At 39.3% G+C, this 16,001-nt stretch overlaps 1 protein-coding gene across 1 annotated transcript; it reads left to right on the forward strand.

The window, feature by feature from the left end:
- The first annotated feature begins 10,009 nt into the window (after positions 1–10,009).
- LOC117424494 (NAD-dependent protein deacetylase sirtuin-7-like) lies at positions 10,010–15,412 on the forward strand. The gene is made up of 5 exons (XM_034040852.3): positions 10,010–10,216; positions 11,677–11,815; positions 12,404–12,508; positions 13,722–13,934; positions 14,406–15,412. Exons 2-5 carry the CDS (start codon positions 11,732–11,734, stop codon positions 14,433–14,435), a joined length of 432 nt encoding a protein of 143 aa, XP_033896743.3. The 5' UTR covers positions 10,010–10,216; positions 11,677–11,731; the 3' UTR covers positions 14,436–15,412.
- The last annotated feature ends 589 nt before the right edge of the window (positions 15,413–16,001 follow it).

Here is a 16,001-nt window from a genome sequence, read left to right on the forward strand (position 1 = left end):
TTGCACACCTTACAATCTAATGCAGTGGTTCCCAAACTGGGAGTCGCAAAATGGTATTACAAGGGAAATTTTATCTTCCAAATTACCTTCCCAGTAATAGTCATCATCTCCAATGCCTTTGATAACAGCACGTACAGTTATCCAACAAAAAGGAGAGCTGAATTTCACCCAGTCATGTCATGGGGACCTTGGGATCCTCTGTTGTAATGCATTGCACATATACATCAGTGACAGTGGCTTGGGAATGTGATCTATCCTGATTTATAAGCAGGGCATGGAGCAACACAGTGGACTCTTCAGTGGGCACGATCCTGGATATGCAAGCGGAAGCTTCAGCTCCACAGCACTCCGTGGAATCGTGGAGAAATCCTGCATTTCAAAGCTAATAGAAGGCAGGAAAATATCATTTAAAAGTATGACTTTAAGGGACAAATTCTCAAGACCCAAGGGGTATGTGTTTACAATCCCCAATGCTGAGTCTGTACTGCCCCAGACTGTGCTAAGCATTCATTTAAAAGGTAAACCAGTTCGGAAATGTAGTTGTCATGGGTGGGGAAATGTAAAGCTTAACCAGGCTGACCAACGGCTGGTTTCACAGACCCTGATAAGCGCTAGTCTCGGTTATAAAGGTGTTTTGTGTTTTAATGATAAATGTAGGACACGATTCCTCTTAAGCAGATCTCATTTCTACCCATCATTAGCGTCTGGCCCAGATCTTTCAGAGTGAGGAAACAGGGCAATCAGTCTGTCCAGTCCTTGTGCACCTTTTAACATATTATTTAGCTTGCTATATTTGTGTGGCTGTAAATTTTATATATATATATAATATATATATATATATATTTTTTTTACTGTCTACGGGTCTAATATTTACAAACAGGACAGGTTATTGTATTATTTATTTTTGTCACTAGTCTCTTAAATGTACTGTACCAGCAATGGGACCACCAAGAATGCTTAGCTCGTACTGTATAGCATATGCGTATGAAGTTGCTAGGTCACTAGGCACTTTGCACTGCTATTTCTTTTGTTGTTGCATATTACAGTCCACTGTAACAATTATATAAACAAGTGCATACAATATTTAATGTACAGAATTATGAGATTACTTAACACTGTAGCACTGGATGAAATTGCTATTGGAACAAGAAGGCAGCTTTGACAACAGAGCATGGTTCAATAGCTGGCAAGCTCTTTATTTGCAGCAGCAGGTTCACAGCAAGTAACTCAGCTCACAGCACATGATCCACTCTGAATCCACACACACCTGATGCACCCTCTTTTATCCCCCCTCAGACCCAGATACCGAAACACAAAGTTCCAAGTATGTGAGGCTTGACCAATCAGAGCCCACTGACCTTTAACTAACAACAATGTAATAGATTATCACGTTCTGAGCCCAATCAGAGTCCTGTACAGCTGCATGGGGTTCATGTGAACAGAACCTGGTGACCCCCATGTAGACTGCCTGATCCAGCGCCAAGTCCCAGCACCCTGCCACATGGTGCAAGCAATCAAATCCTAACAGTTCTGGAATGCAATACAGCCACAGACAAAGCAGGGTTGCCTACACCCGCCACTACAATATGTAACGCTGTCATTGTGGCTGAGGGTTATCACCTTTATTTGAACACTACTCCCTCAAACCCAAGCCGGAACATAATGATTTTACATTCTACACCCATCGTATACACCTGTTCTCAAAGAACAGTGGTTGGTTTATAATTCTTAAATACATTTTCTTCCCCAGTTCATCCAGTTCATTTACAACACACTAATAGGCATTGGCTGTACTGTAATGGCAAGTCTATGATTGACAGATATTTGCAGTCCATCACGCCTGTAGGCGGCAGTAGTACGTATATACAAGTGCTGTTGTTGGCCTTCTTTTTGTTATTGTTCATGGAACGACCTTGTGTTTGTTCAACCCGGTATGTGGTAAAACGTTAACTGGATTCCTATGCTCTGATTTGAAGGGATTTTCCTGTGTTCATCTGAATTCCAGTTCGTTTCTTCAAAGCAACCCTTGGTGTATTCGAAGCTGTAGTGCTACCATTAAGGAAGCGCGTAAGAATAGGTTATATTCACTTTTTTTTTGCTCCAGAAGAAATATAATTTGTTAATCTCTGTCGCTATGGGTGTTTACCTTTTTCTCAGAGGCGTTTTAAATTAAAATCAACTTAAGACACTGTTTGAAAAGTAGCAAAAAACTAATGTGAAACTTGAATAACATTTGCCATTGCTTTTCTTAACGCAGCAGTATTTTATTGACTTTAAGTTTAGTGAAAGTGAAATGGGTGGTTATATTAAGAATTTATTTTGTGCAGCTACTGGCAACGGCGGAACCAGCTGCTTTAATTTAGTGCCAGTTCTAAAAACCATACTGGTAGTAACATCTGCCTGTTAAACTGACTACATTTTTGGTCCTGAACTTAATTTTAATTTATTTTTCAGTTGTATTTTTTGACGCAGCCGTGCGGAAGGATTATAGAGACATTTTATATTTCTCTAGAGAGAATGTTAATTTTTCTATTTTTTTTTTCTTCATTAGAATGGACAATTACAAAGCGTTTTGTGAGTCAATTATAAATGTGTGTGCACGGTGGATGTTTTTTTTTTTTCAAGTGACAAACGAATCACTAAATGCATATGTTTTAATTAGTAACAACCCAGACTGATGAATCTTCCAGACGCTATTTTCATTTAGAATCAGGTGAGGACCTTTTAATCTGCAACTGCCCATCACTGCAGATTTACTCCCTCCGGAAAAGGTATCAAGCACCTTTAACACCTTTAACTACCCGGGTCAGGACTCGGGTCCTGGCTACCCGGTTCACAGTCCCGCGTAGTGTGAAACCACGTACCTGGGTTAACCTGAGTCCCAGCGACCCATTTCAGGATGTGGGTTGACATGCTTTTACCCAGGTTGAGCGAGACAAAATGCTTGACTGCCGTTCGTGAGCCAATACAATAACAAACAGCCACACCTGCGGGAAGGTTTCACTTCCGCAAGGAGCATTTCTGTTTAGCCATATTTTTGTTGATTGAGACACAGCATGAGCCAGATTGCAGCAGGGATGAAGAAACATTTGCTCTAATCAACATTTGGGCCGACAGTTCAATCCAGAGAAGCTTGGATGGAAGCGTCTGTAACAAGCTGCTTCCGGGGTGTTAAAAAGCAGTGTTAAATCGCGTACCCGACCTGCATGACACAGGTCCTGACCCGGGTAGAGCATGCCAGTGTGAAAGGGGCTTTAGAATCCCATTTGACACTACTTTACTTAGAGAAGGTGGGGCCCTAATTCATCCAAGATGATTCAGGGATTTTGTCAACAGTTATTACTGGATGCAATGGTACTTGCGTTGATTTAAAGAACAAAAGTGTAGAATCAGACGATTGCGGTGTCAACAAATGGGATCTATCACTTGCTTCCAAACAAGACTATGATAGGAACATCATGTTTCATCTTACAACATCTACTGCAGATGAAGGACTTCCAACTAAAGGCTTACAAGATTTTCATAACAGGTATGCTGAACAGGGGACTAATCACAAGTTGCAAGAAGTAAGCCAAACTATTCCAAGCGACCAAGTTCAATGCTCAGAAACCTCAGTGAATCACACCCTAATGTGCCAAAATCCTCATCATCAAAATGATACCAGTCAAAGATCAGTGTCATCTAGATATGTAACCTGCGATAATATGGATGTCATGGGTCATGTCAGTAGGGGGATAGAGATTTTTCACAAACGGAAGGATGGACCTTCAATGTCTTCAGACAGTTTTTTTTCATGAAACCAGTTGTGACTCTAACAAGCTGCCATGCATACCAGGTGTTACATTGGTTCATTTTAGCACAAAGGACAATCCACAAGCGAGCAAAGTGTCCAACAATTATGTAATTCCAAAGCATTCTGAACAGGAAAATACTCGAGATGAAAAAACAACAGATCTTCAGATTCCACAGGAACCGTACCTTATGAGCCTCCAGAACCTGCTGAAGAAGTCAAGAGAGTTTCGAGACAAGCAGCGTGAACTAAAGAAGTCGAAAGTGAGGGCTGTAACGAAAATCTTTCTGACAAAGAAAATGATGACAAATCGCAGCCAGGGGATCACAACAAAGCTACACACAAAAAGGGGCGCAATGGAAGAGTGACAGTCATGTCTGATAAAGGAGTTCAAGCCCTTTCCCATTGTGGGAGGATCAATCAGTCATCGGGGGGCTCATGAAAAACTGAGCATGTCTATGACACTGGAACATCGTGGTAAGCAGTTTCTTCATCAAGAAATGCAAAATACAAAATTTCAAAGGTTTGATGCTGTAACCTCAGCAAGTGGCAAACAAATAGAACGCGCTAACAGTTTTGCAAGTAATGAATTGACACAAACAAGACAGGAAAAAGACCAAGACACTGAAAGATGTCAGCATCTGTTGTGGTGTCATCACAGCTCCAACTGCTTCTTGCTCTTTGGCCCCAAAGACCTCCTGTAAGGTGGCTAGTGGACATGGTGTACTGAATATTTCTAGTAATAAATATAAAATAGTTCCCAGTCCTGAGTTTAGTAAAGCCCAGTGCATTCAAAGAAAATCACAGGTCATATCGGAAAGCTGTTTGTCAACACTTCTTTGAGTATTGGCAACGATGCAGGTGAGCATTGCACTAAAAACAAAAGTACACCAGACCTTCAAGAAGATAGTCATGAAAACACCAAAAGGCTTCAGACTGAGCAGATGACACAGCTAGAGATTAACTTGTCAGGTTTGAAAGTCCTGATACTAAACCTGGAATCAACCATCTCTGAGACTTCAGCCAACAATACATTACAAGGAAACAACATTACATGTAGCAAGTCTTTTTTCCAAGAAGACTGCAGTTCCTTGAAACAAACCAGAATGCAAAATAACAAAACCTGTAAATCTGATTCATTTTCAAGGGACTCAAAACAATCAATTCAAACTAAATCTTGTGTAATATTCTTACTTGAAAACAAGCGGATACCAGATTTGTTTCTCATTTGGAGTCACATAAAGGGTATATTATATCTGATAAAGGTAATCAAACTGCTGGTGTTGAATCAATAAAACAAAAGGACATGGAAAATATGTCCTGCCACATTTCGGTAAATAAATTGTACGATGTGGATACTGTCACTGCTTTGGCTACAGGGTTTGTGGTTGGAACAGGAGTTTGGGTGTCGGGAAACTTCAGTGACCCCTGAGAATGGCAAAAATGCACAGGAGTCCAGAGTCAAGAGAAGACTTGTCATGAATGCTGGGGATTCGAGTGCCAACAGAGACAAAAAAAACAGCGAACAGGCCTCTATATAAAGTAGTTTTGAGAGGGACACTCTAACCTGTTTGTATTGCACACCTGTTTGTATTGCAAACTCACACTAGCCTTGCTAATTCTACTGTGAACCGATTGCACTTACAGTGGCATGAACAGTAGGGTTATGCAGTTATAGGGGAGGAACAAACTCCTGGCTCCTGGTCATTTAAATATAATAACTAATTGAAGGCAGTTCTAAAATCCAGTAGCAAGGCTAGCGTGAGTTTCTAGCCCTGTTACTACATTTCATTAACTAGAATGCCACCCTCATTTAACCTGGTAGTTTACTAGAAAGACGAATTGCAATACTGATAGTTTGTATACAGTTTGGTGTGACTTTTCAAAGTTATTAAAACCCCCCAAAAAACTTAGAATGATTACATTTTTTAAAATGTAAAGTTCAAGTTCAGAAGGATGAAGGGAGTAGTGACAATAATGGTAGTGAGAGGTAGGAAGTGCATTTTAAAACCTCTAAGTACTTATTAAGACAGTTCTAGTCCTGTGAAAGTTTCTGATTAATCATTTGGTGTAGAGAGAATTGAATACATCATTTCAGAGTCACAGATTATGAAAAATGATTACCTTAATTAGAAAGTATTATATAAGATCCTGAGTTATGTTTCTGACCATCGCCAAGTGCATTATTATTCTAAATTCATCAATCGCTGTCATGCTTTCCACATTAAATTCATTTTTCCTCATTTAACATTTTGCTTCTTTTTTTAAATAGCAAATTGCAGAGCAGTCCCAGCATTTGCACTGCATATTATTCCAGTATCCTGAGCTCAGCAAAGAGCAGACCACTGTGGGACAGTCTGCACCAGCCAAGGCTTCATTAACATCATCCATTATTCTACATAACAAAGCTTATCCATCAAGCACAGTGTCACAGGTAAGGATGAACGAAAACACTGACAACCAACAGTCATATAGCCAGCATTACAGTATCTATCTGTTGATGAGTATTGGATAATTGTACTATAAGTCAACTAAGTTAAATTACTCATCATATATATTCTAGATGATAAGACTGTCACTGTGCTATTTAAAGAGGGTCTCCAAGCTTTATGTGAGTCAGTTTATAATTAAGGACATGGCTGGATCCACAACCAAGCCAGGAAGGTCCAAGGTTGCTACTCACTGGCAAGTGATACAGCAAAATGAAGGGAACACTATTATGTTTATGGCTGCAGCTGAGCAATTTCTTCCACACCTACACATTGTTTGTTTTTCCTTTCTTTATTCTAGCCACGTAATTTCATGTTCGTAACACATGCCAAGATGGCAGCAGTGGTGAAAGGTTACCTCACAAGGAGGCTTTTGCGCACAGAACGATTAACACATCTCATCAGGACTATTCAGGTAACTGACTACTTTTTTTTAAGATCTGGTAGCTATTGATCACGCATTTAAAATATTACAACTAGATCTGTTATAGTAAGGATCGTGGCTTTCAAATACGCATGTTAAATGTAACACAAAATACAAATTGTTACAATGCTGAATTTAAAAAGAAAGTAAAAGAAAGGATGTGACATTATGCAGGAAATGCATTATTTATTTATTTTTACTGTCAAACTGGTGTAATCTGTCTTCTGATTTCCAGGAGTCACCTTTTGAAAGTCCAGGAAAGACGGGGTTAAGTTCTCATCAGAGTCGTTCGTTAGGAGTTTTGCTTCAGGTATGATGCCTGATGATCCGTTTCACACATGGTAGCAGCAGTATTGTGAACAATGGAGGCCTTGTTGTTTTGTGTATTTATTTATTTTTTTCAAATCTAGAAGATGCTTTATGGTAAAAATAAATGTTGTGGGCCTGAAGAGTTTCTCTTTACAATGTTGCTGTTTCAGCTTCGTTCTGCCCTCTATGAAGTCCGTGACATTTTCTTCAACTTGTCCGCATCAGAAAGAATGCAGATCATCTCCCACGTTTGGAAACTGCAAAAACAGAGGCAGTTTAAGCAAAGGGTAAACAACCCAAAACAAAAAAGCATTCAATCATAAAGACCTGAAGTCAAGGAGACACATGAGTGGCTAGTGCCTTCTACACTGATTTAAAAGATACCCATATTAAAAAAAAAACAATAGAAAAACAGCTTTTCATAACATCTGTATTAGAATTTAAGTCACATGTACCTACTTTGATAGTTTTCTGTCTGTGTGTTGTTCCAACTCGCTCCACAAGGTGGCGCAAACCACTTGGTGTTGAAGGTACAGTAGATTTGCAAATTGTTTCAGGTTAAATGTCAGTCCATATCAAAAACTAGATTAAGAGGGAAGCCTGTTTTTTAACTTCATATTTTTTAAATTAACTCTATACAGTTGCTGTATTTTTTCAATTGGAAATTAATTTGCATGTGATCTTGATTGACAATCTTACTATTTTAACTTTTAAACAAAGTCTAATATGCTCATTTGCATGATTCCCTTGGATAAATACTTTTCTAGGTGACAATGAGTAAGCATTAACAACGAGTAAGCATATTTATCATTAATGCTTTTGTGATAAAGCCTAGCCTGTCATTATGCCATGCCAAACCATTCATTCATTAGAAGTTTTAGGTTCATAAAGCACTTGTGAAAATAAAGATGAATGATCTGAAAGATTGCCATAAGGCGATAATCCTATGAATTGGATGCTCACTCTCCCAGACACTGCATAACAGTCTCTTGGCTAGGAGAGCAGTGCTCTTTCCTTTGCCTCTTAAAGTAAGTGCTGTCATACTCGGAGACAATCGTATCCTGGGGAATTTAACTGTACTTTTACCTTTTTCTCCCCACCACTGCATTCCCTGAACTTTCAAGTATACTGTTAATTCTAGTAGGATCCTCTTAGTTAATGATTGCTTGACTGAAAAACATGTAGAAAGTTTTTGTTGTTGTTTTTAGGGCCACAATAGAAATCCAGACAAGGGGATGTCAGTGCTGTCAGCTGCCACCTTAAAGGTTTTGGAGAGGAAAAGGGGATTGCTGTGAGTCGGATTTTTCTGGAGCCAGACACCACTGTATGAGCACAGCCTCATTGTTAAAAGATAGTATTTTGAGTGAAACATAGACCACATATGTGATCGGTTTTATGATTTTAGTTTTAACCCTTTATATCCTATAACTCTTTTTGGCACACATTCAGTTGTGCCTGGGATGATTTCAGTAGGAAAGATTATCATTATTTTTAAACCATGCCTTTTTAGGACAGAAAAGGCAGAGGAATGTTCTGCCTGGGAGACCGTTCTGTTTGTATCCTTACAAGGAACAAAGGACCACTGTCTACAAGTAACCCCAGATAACAAGAAGGGCGAGTTCCTGAAGGAAGGCATGCACGCTGCTGACACACAGGCTGCGCAGCGACAATCCTGGAGTCCTCCATCTCTGTGCTGTCGGTGCACCTCAACCACAACCCAATGGGGTTCTGATTAAAGCGCCATGTTTACAGTAGTTCATGGTTCTGTTTTTTGGTGGTCTTGTTCTAGCTTTTCATGCATTTTCAGTTTTTCGTTTACTTTTAATTAAAAATAAATGTTGGGATTTTCACTGCCTCAGAAAGGGGAAATGAAAGGGTGGGGTTTATAAAAAGAGGGGTATGACAGCGTCTTCCTAAAGTGGTACAGAACTCTACTGTGACAAACTGCTGAAGTGTTATTTTTGTATTTAACTTTTCCACTGTCCGCACTGTTTGATCTAAACACTGTTAAGTGCCAGTCACAGCCAGTTGTTCAAGTCTTCGACAGGAAATAGCATTTTTTAATGTTATTATCTTATTATTTATATTTATGAAAAATTGAGCATATGACTTAGATATGGGCGAATAAAGGCTGATGTAATCCTGTATTTGTGTGTATGTTTATATATATATATATATATATATATATATAACACACACACACACACATATTTAATGTTAAGGCACTGCAGTTTTACTTAAAGCCTAGATGTTGAAACACCTGACCCCGAACCCTCAATGCCAAACAGTCACTGTTGTGATAAAGAAAAAGTGCCTTAAGAGTATATGACCATTTTGGTAGCTTAACTATGCACACCACACCCCCAAAATATGTTTAAAATGTATGTTTTCTTTGCACTGGTTTGTAATATTGATCTGTATATATAAATACAACTGCCATTACTGTAATAGGCATGGGATCAAAGTTCATGAAAACCAGCTTCTCTTTCAGTGAAAGAGGAAATCTCACTGGTTTGTGATTTCTGAATATATGCTTATTTTTAAACTCTGAAGTGCCTTCTCTGCATTTGTTAATAAAATAAGTTTTCTCTGTGCCTTGTGTTTGAATGCTTGTTATGGCCTCGTTTGCACAAAGTGGGCCCTTGATGGCAAGTTTGGATTGTAAATGAAATTCCGCTCATTCGACGAGTCAGCGTTTTGCAATGCCATTCCCGACACAAGATTAAATCACAAAGCTGTGCTTTTATTTCTGGCATTTAACGCAACATCAAAACAATCAATAACACATATGCTTGTAATATACAGCAAATGCATGTGGTTCTATTGGAGATTCAGCAGTCAATATGTATGAACAAAAACATAATAAACATTTCTGATAAATATAGTTATTTCACAAAAGAAAAGGGAACAGCCTTTATTGCCAGCAATTAATTCGTCTTTAAGCACTACCTGCTGGCCTACGACAGTACATAATTCTAACCAGCAGTCAGCGCTGTTATTTTATGGCGGTTTCCTGTGGTTCTCGTTTTAGTTTCTCTATTCCGTGCTAGTTGGTTTACATATTCAGGCTTCTTGTTTGGATACAGCTCCATACACAGGAAGAATGGAGACAGCAGATTACGACTGGTTTATCGCGGACAGAGCGGAAAGCACGAGAGAGGGCGAAAATACTTCAAGAGGAGAAACAGGAAAGCATTCAAACTGGTATGAAGAGGTTCGCTGATTCCCGAACACATATCAGAGACAATAGTAACGTTACGTTTTTGTTGTTGGCACATGAACTAGTTTTCTCCTGAAAGTTTCAGTACAACACTCACTCAATGACATATGCCGCATAGCTGCATACCACTGATTATAATAAGGCTACGATTTTGTCACGGAAATTATGCTTCCTTTATTTCATTTACAAAATGCAGTATGTTATGCAGTGAAAATAGAAACGTGCGAGTTTCTGTTCGTTGTTTGGCTGCGTATGCTAGTAATGCACGCAGCATTTACGGCTACCTGTAGCAAGTAGGTCAGCAAATGAGATATAGCTGAGCGAGCAAGCATGTAAATCGGTGACAGCTAAAATACAACAAAAATGTGAGAGAGCTGTGAGCAGCTTAACTATTTGCGGGTCGAAGGCTCGTGTCGCAGCCCTTTTGACTTTTGTGAAATGGTATACTTTTATATTGAAGTAGATGCGCTGAGTTTGTACCTCTAAGCGATGTCGTTGGTATCTAAGTCCTCACGACCAGTAGAGAACCCAAAAGGGGGAATTTGAAACGTTCATTCGAGAGATGCGGGTATGTAACATTGGGAAATATTTTAGTTATTTTAGAATGACAGGTGAATGGTTTGACTATCTGTTAAACGCCTTTCCAAAAAAAAAAAAAAAAAAGACGCACGTTGCAAGATTGTAGATGACGTAATTCCGATTTGTCACAAACGGTGAGAGACCCTCGACCGACCAAAAGTGATGTCGGAGTGTGAAGTATAATACTGCAAGTTGTCTACTCTAAAGTAACTTGTCAGTAGTCAAAAGCAATATTATTTATGTTATTGGTTTGGTGTATTCTTTAAAAGCTCTTGTGTATGTTGCTGTAGCTAAAACTACATTATTTGGTGACCTTTTCGTGAATGCTTTTTTTTTTTTTTTTTTTGACGCATCTCGCCCTTGAAATGTACTAACAATTACCGTTACAAAATCGTAGCCTTAATTATAATTGAGTGTACTGTTAATCCAGGCCTGACCGCTTGTTTTTCAGTTCCCTTTGGTCTGTGGTCTGCCAAATAAACCAATAATAATGAAGTATTCCAGACCCCGGCACGTCATTGTTACGACGTCTAATTTAGAAGTACACCCCAATGCAAACGATTAAATACACACCCTACACATTTTCGTTCTGTTGTATTGTTTTATCAGGCTACAGATAAAGTCGGCCCTTACAAATCATAGTTTGTGCTTGCAGGTATTGTCGCAGTATGGAGAAGGCGCCCTGTCTATCTCAAAGCTGAGAGAACACAAAGCCACCTTGTGGCTTGGAACTTGGTTTCAGGAGACCTTGGGTTTACATTATTTCTATGTGAATAATGATTGCTCTAAATGTGAATTTACAGCTGTGGACTAGGGATGTAAGTTACTGACACACATTCTACACTTTGTGTTTCTCTTTTCTTAGGTGTCAAAGATCCTAAAAAAAAACAGAGTCTGATTGGACCAAGGAGGATGTGGCCATGTTGCAGCAGAGTGAGGGGGTGATGCAGGAGCTGAAACTGCACAAAACACAACGGGAGACCCTTAAGAGAAAGCTAGGGGAGGTAATGTTACTGTACAATCTGTTCCCTGTAAACCCAAACTACTGCGTTTTGTGCATCCAGTAAAAGCACTCGCTAGAGTGCAGGATGCGCTCTACAGCCTGGACGTCGCCGGTTCGAGTCCAGGCTATTCCACAGCCGACCGTGGACGGGAGCTCCCAGGGGGCGGCGCTCAATTGGCCGAGCGTCGTCCGGGGGGAGGGAGGGTTAGGTCGGCCAGGGTGTCCTCGGCTCACCGCGCACCAGTGACCCCTGTAGTCTGGCCGGGCGCCTGCGGGCTTGCCTGTAAGCTGCCCAGAGCTGCGTTGTCCTCCGACGCTGTAGCTCTGAGGCGGCTGCACGGTGAGTTCGCAGTGTGTAAAGAAGCGGGCGGCTGACGGCACGCGCTTCGGAGGACAGCGTGTGTTCATCTTCGCCCCTCCCGAGTCAGCGCAGGGGTGGTAGCGGTGAGCTGAGCCTAAAAAAAATAATTGGGCATTTCAAACTAGGGAGAAAATAATAAAAACTAATTGGCAACGACTAAATAAAAAAAATAAATAAATAAAAAATAAAAACTACTGCGTTTCAACATTTGTTCACCGCCCTATTTAGGTCTTTGATGATCCTGAAGAATTAAAGCTCAAAGTGAAACAGCTGGCCACTGCGATTCGTAAAGCCAAACACCTTGTTGTGTACACAGGAGCTGGCATTAGCACGGTAGGATAACTAGTAGGATGACTTTTTTTGTTGTTATACTGTAAACTGTTAGCCATGGTTGAGATAGAAGAAACTGCACGGATGGGAAAAAATACTCCCATTGCATAGCAGTTTTAGCAATTCCAGATTTTACCAGGAGCATAATTATACACACTGAACCAGAAGGCGCTTGATGGAGCTTGTAATAAAACCTGAAATATAAGTCAATTTCATTTCCAGCACTGACACTGCCAGGCTGAATATTCATCTTGACTTGAATATGGAGGATACTGTACATTTTGTGAATGCAAGACACCAGGGATGGTCTGATATTTTTGTAATGCACATGGTTAAGAACATTATTTTAGTTTATCAACGAAACTGCACCGAATGCCCTGCCTTGCTATTTACAGTATTTCTGCCACACAAGCAGTGGACGTTCTCTTCTTTTCCTGCTCGAGTTAACTAGCATCAGATTTGCTGGTCCCATTGAACCAGCGAATCAGTTTTGAAAATGCTTTGTAAGAATGCCCCTCTGTGTATTCACTGTATACACAAAAAAAAGAAAGAGCGCCACCTTGTGTCCAGAGCAGTATGACAGGCTTGTGTTCCTGACAAACAGCCTGTAAATAAATAAATTGTGCACATTGAATATTATTATTATTATGTTGTTTTTTTTAGGCAGGGATTTCCACAGTGTTTCACAGATAGTGAAAGTTAGGTGGTACATTATTAACAAGATGCGATGTGTCATGCTGCAGCTGTCACTGAATAAAACAGTTTTCATAAACTTGTGTCTAGTTTATATAGATTACATACCAAAATACTGTAATCTGTTTGAAATAAATATTTTAGTAACACCCCTTTTTCCTACAGAAAAATATAATCACAGCTTTAGAATCACACACTTTTCCAATTTCACTATTTAAATCTTATAATACTTTTAAGTATTTAAAGTAATAAACAATCCTGCAAAATTTATTTAAAACTGGGCAACAGCAGTGCCAGAAGTTAGAATTCAATTTAGCAAATCAGTCTTCTTTTCTTTAGTGCGTCAGACCTCGGTGAGGCAGAACCTGCGTGTCTCAGAACTGCAATGGGTTACACCTGCGGAGAGATCTGGTCATACTAGAGTAAGACATTCAGATTGAAAGGGGCTAGTGGAGAGAGTGATTTTAATATGGAGGGAGTTTACTGTATTAGTAAATTAGAATGCCATTATGTCCACTTTCAGGTTTGCACTGGGTGCTCTCCAGCTAGGGAGGGCATCCATCTGTTTGACGTGACAACGCACAGACATGGCACTGGGCGGAGGTGCCCCAAGTGTGGAGGGGAGCTGAGGGATACTATCGTCCACTTCGGGGAGCGGGGTGTCCTGGAGCAGCCCCTGAACTGGAAGGGAGCAGAGAAGGCAGATCTCATTCTCTGTCTCGGATCCAGCTTGAAGGTTAGGCACATGCTTGATTCTTTGTTTTCATTACAGATTCTCTGGAAAAGTACAGGCTCACGTGGAATAGATGTGGATCTGTTTGTGATCATAACGGAAGCTCATAGCTGCTCACAGCTCTGACGCACACATCTTCTGGGTCACTTCATGTAAATGCAAAATCTGTGGGACTCATTTCATGGTCGGGTAATGCCACGTGACTGATCATAGACACACACAATGTGTTCCTAAAGAAAAGTTTAATTTTAGAATAGTGAACGACTGAATTACGTTATCACTATGTAATAGCAGTGCAATGACAATGTACTGTATGATGTTAAAATAAAATGTCTTTCTTATCCCATTAATATACATGCTTTTGTTATTTTAAATGTCTTCTCAAAGGACGCCATTAACATTTCTACTATATAGATCTAGAGAGAGAATTGTTTGTTTTTTAAAATCCATTCCACTATCTTATCATTTTTCCAGGTCCTCAAGAAGTATGCCTGCCTGTGGTAGTAAGATGCTAGAGATGTACATTGTTAATTTACAGGTACAGTACTAAAAAAAAAAACATATTAACAATTGTAACAATAATAATCAAATTATTTATTGATTGGGACCCCACGATAACAAATCGATAATATTTTAATGAAGTCGAATATTCCATTAATTTGTATATATTAATTTACTGTGAAGAACGTAATCTGTTTAAGAAAGTTGTGTTTTTACCTTTGTGTTTTGAAGCAATGCACTATCCGCAACCTTTTTTGTTTTTGATTGCTGTGTGAGTCTAAATGCCGTTGGATCGTAGCTCGACGTATGTGATCCAATTAAACATTGCAGGTTGTGCAAAATAGTTTGCCACCAGTAGAATGCAAAATTATTGTACATGTTCCACTGCAGTAATTATTATTATTATTTTTTTTAATTCATTTTGGACACTCGCTTAACAATATCAGTTGAGATCTCCTAGGATACTAAACTATACTAGGTCGGCCAGGGTGTCCTCGGCTGCCGCTCACCAGCGAAGTGAAAAATAAGCGGTCGGCTGATGGCGCATGCTTTGGAGGACAGCGTGTGTTCGTCTTCGCCCCTCCCGAGTCAGCGCGGGGGTGGTAGCGGTGAGCTGAGCCTAAAAATAATGGGCTATTCTAAATTGGGAGAAAATTATAAAAAAAAAAAACAATTGGCAACTACTAAATTAAAAACAAAAAAGGGGGATCCCGTGATATTAAATTATATGAACTATTTCTGTAATTATTATTATTAATGGGCTGAATATTAATTGAATATTATTCTTGAGCTGAATACATTTGAATGTTTTTTTAATTTTTTTAAACAATATGCAAGTATGGATGGTTACCAACCCCTTTAAGACCATGTACATTTTGTGAAACAAAATGTTTGTAAGAAAGTTGCTGTGACTGTACAGTATTGTAAATTGCTGAAAAGTTACAGTACAGACCTCTGTGACAAATAAATAATAAAAAATACATTGATCTGGCTGAAGTTTTTTTTTTTCATTGACTGTCATGATACATTATGTAACAATTGTTATACACATCAGATTACCAACTTTGGACCTCTTTTGAAGTGACTTTCTGTTTTAACGGTAAGCGGAGTGTTATTACGTTTTTGCTGGTGATGTAACGCCTTCCAGCTTTTGATTGCAAAGTCATTTTGCCAAATAAATCTATGCAGATAGATTTGTTTTTTCCAATTGCTAGCACTACAGTACCTAAAAACGTACTTTGTGGGAAATACTGCATTAAATACTGCAAGTGTATTGGAATTATTTTGTTAGCTGTGTCTGTACATTAAAATATGGAACTGAACTACGAGTTTTTGTTTAATGTCCTTTATGCAAAACACTAAACAAATGCTGTGTTTAACACACACACAAGGGCCTTGTTAAAGATGGTGACCATCGTAAGTATTTCATTTGAATAAGAAGGTTCTGCATTATACTGGATACCAGAGGCTATACTAATTTAATATTGTAGACAAGTTGACTTCAGAATTTTACTGCGAAGTGACTTAAATTTACCGTTTCTTTCTTCAACCAGGTTGCTAAGCAGCACT

The sequence above is a fragment of the Acipenser ruthenus genome, chromosome 19, assembly GCF_902713425.1.
Source record: "Acipenser ruthenus chromosome 19, fAciRut3.2 maternal haplotype, whole genome shotgun sequence".
Taxonomy (NCBI): Eukaryota; Metazoa; Chordata; class Actinopteri; order Acipenseriformes; family Acipenseridae; genus Acipenser; species Acipenser ruthenus.

Bases quoted from the DNA above. Each gene is read 5' to 3' on its own strand.
- LOC117424494 (XM_034040852.3), top strand. From the start codon at position 11,732: ATGTTGCAGCAGAGTGAGGGGGTGATGCAGGAGCTGAAACTGCACAAA. The intron at 11,816-12,403 runs GTAATGTTACTG...CGCCCTATTTAG, and splicing joins TTAAGAGAAAGCTAGGGGAG to GTCTTTGATGATCCTGAAGA. The intron at 12,509-13,721 runs GTAGGATAACTA...GTCCACTTTCAG, and splicing joins CAGGAGCTGGCATTAGCACG to GTTTGCACTGGGTGCTCTCC.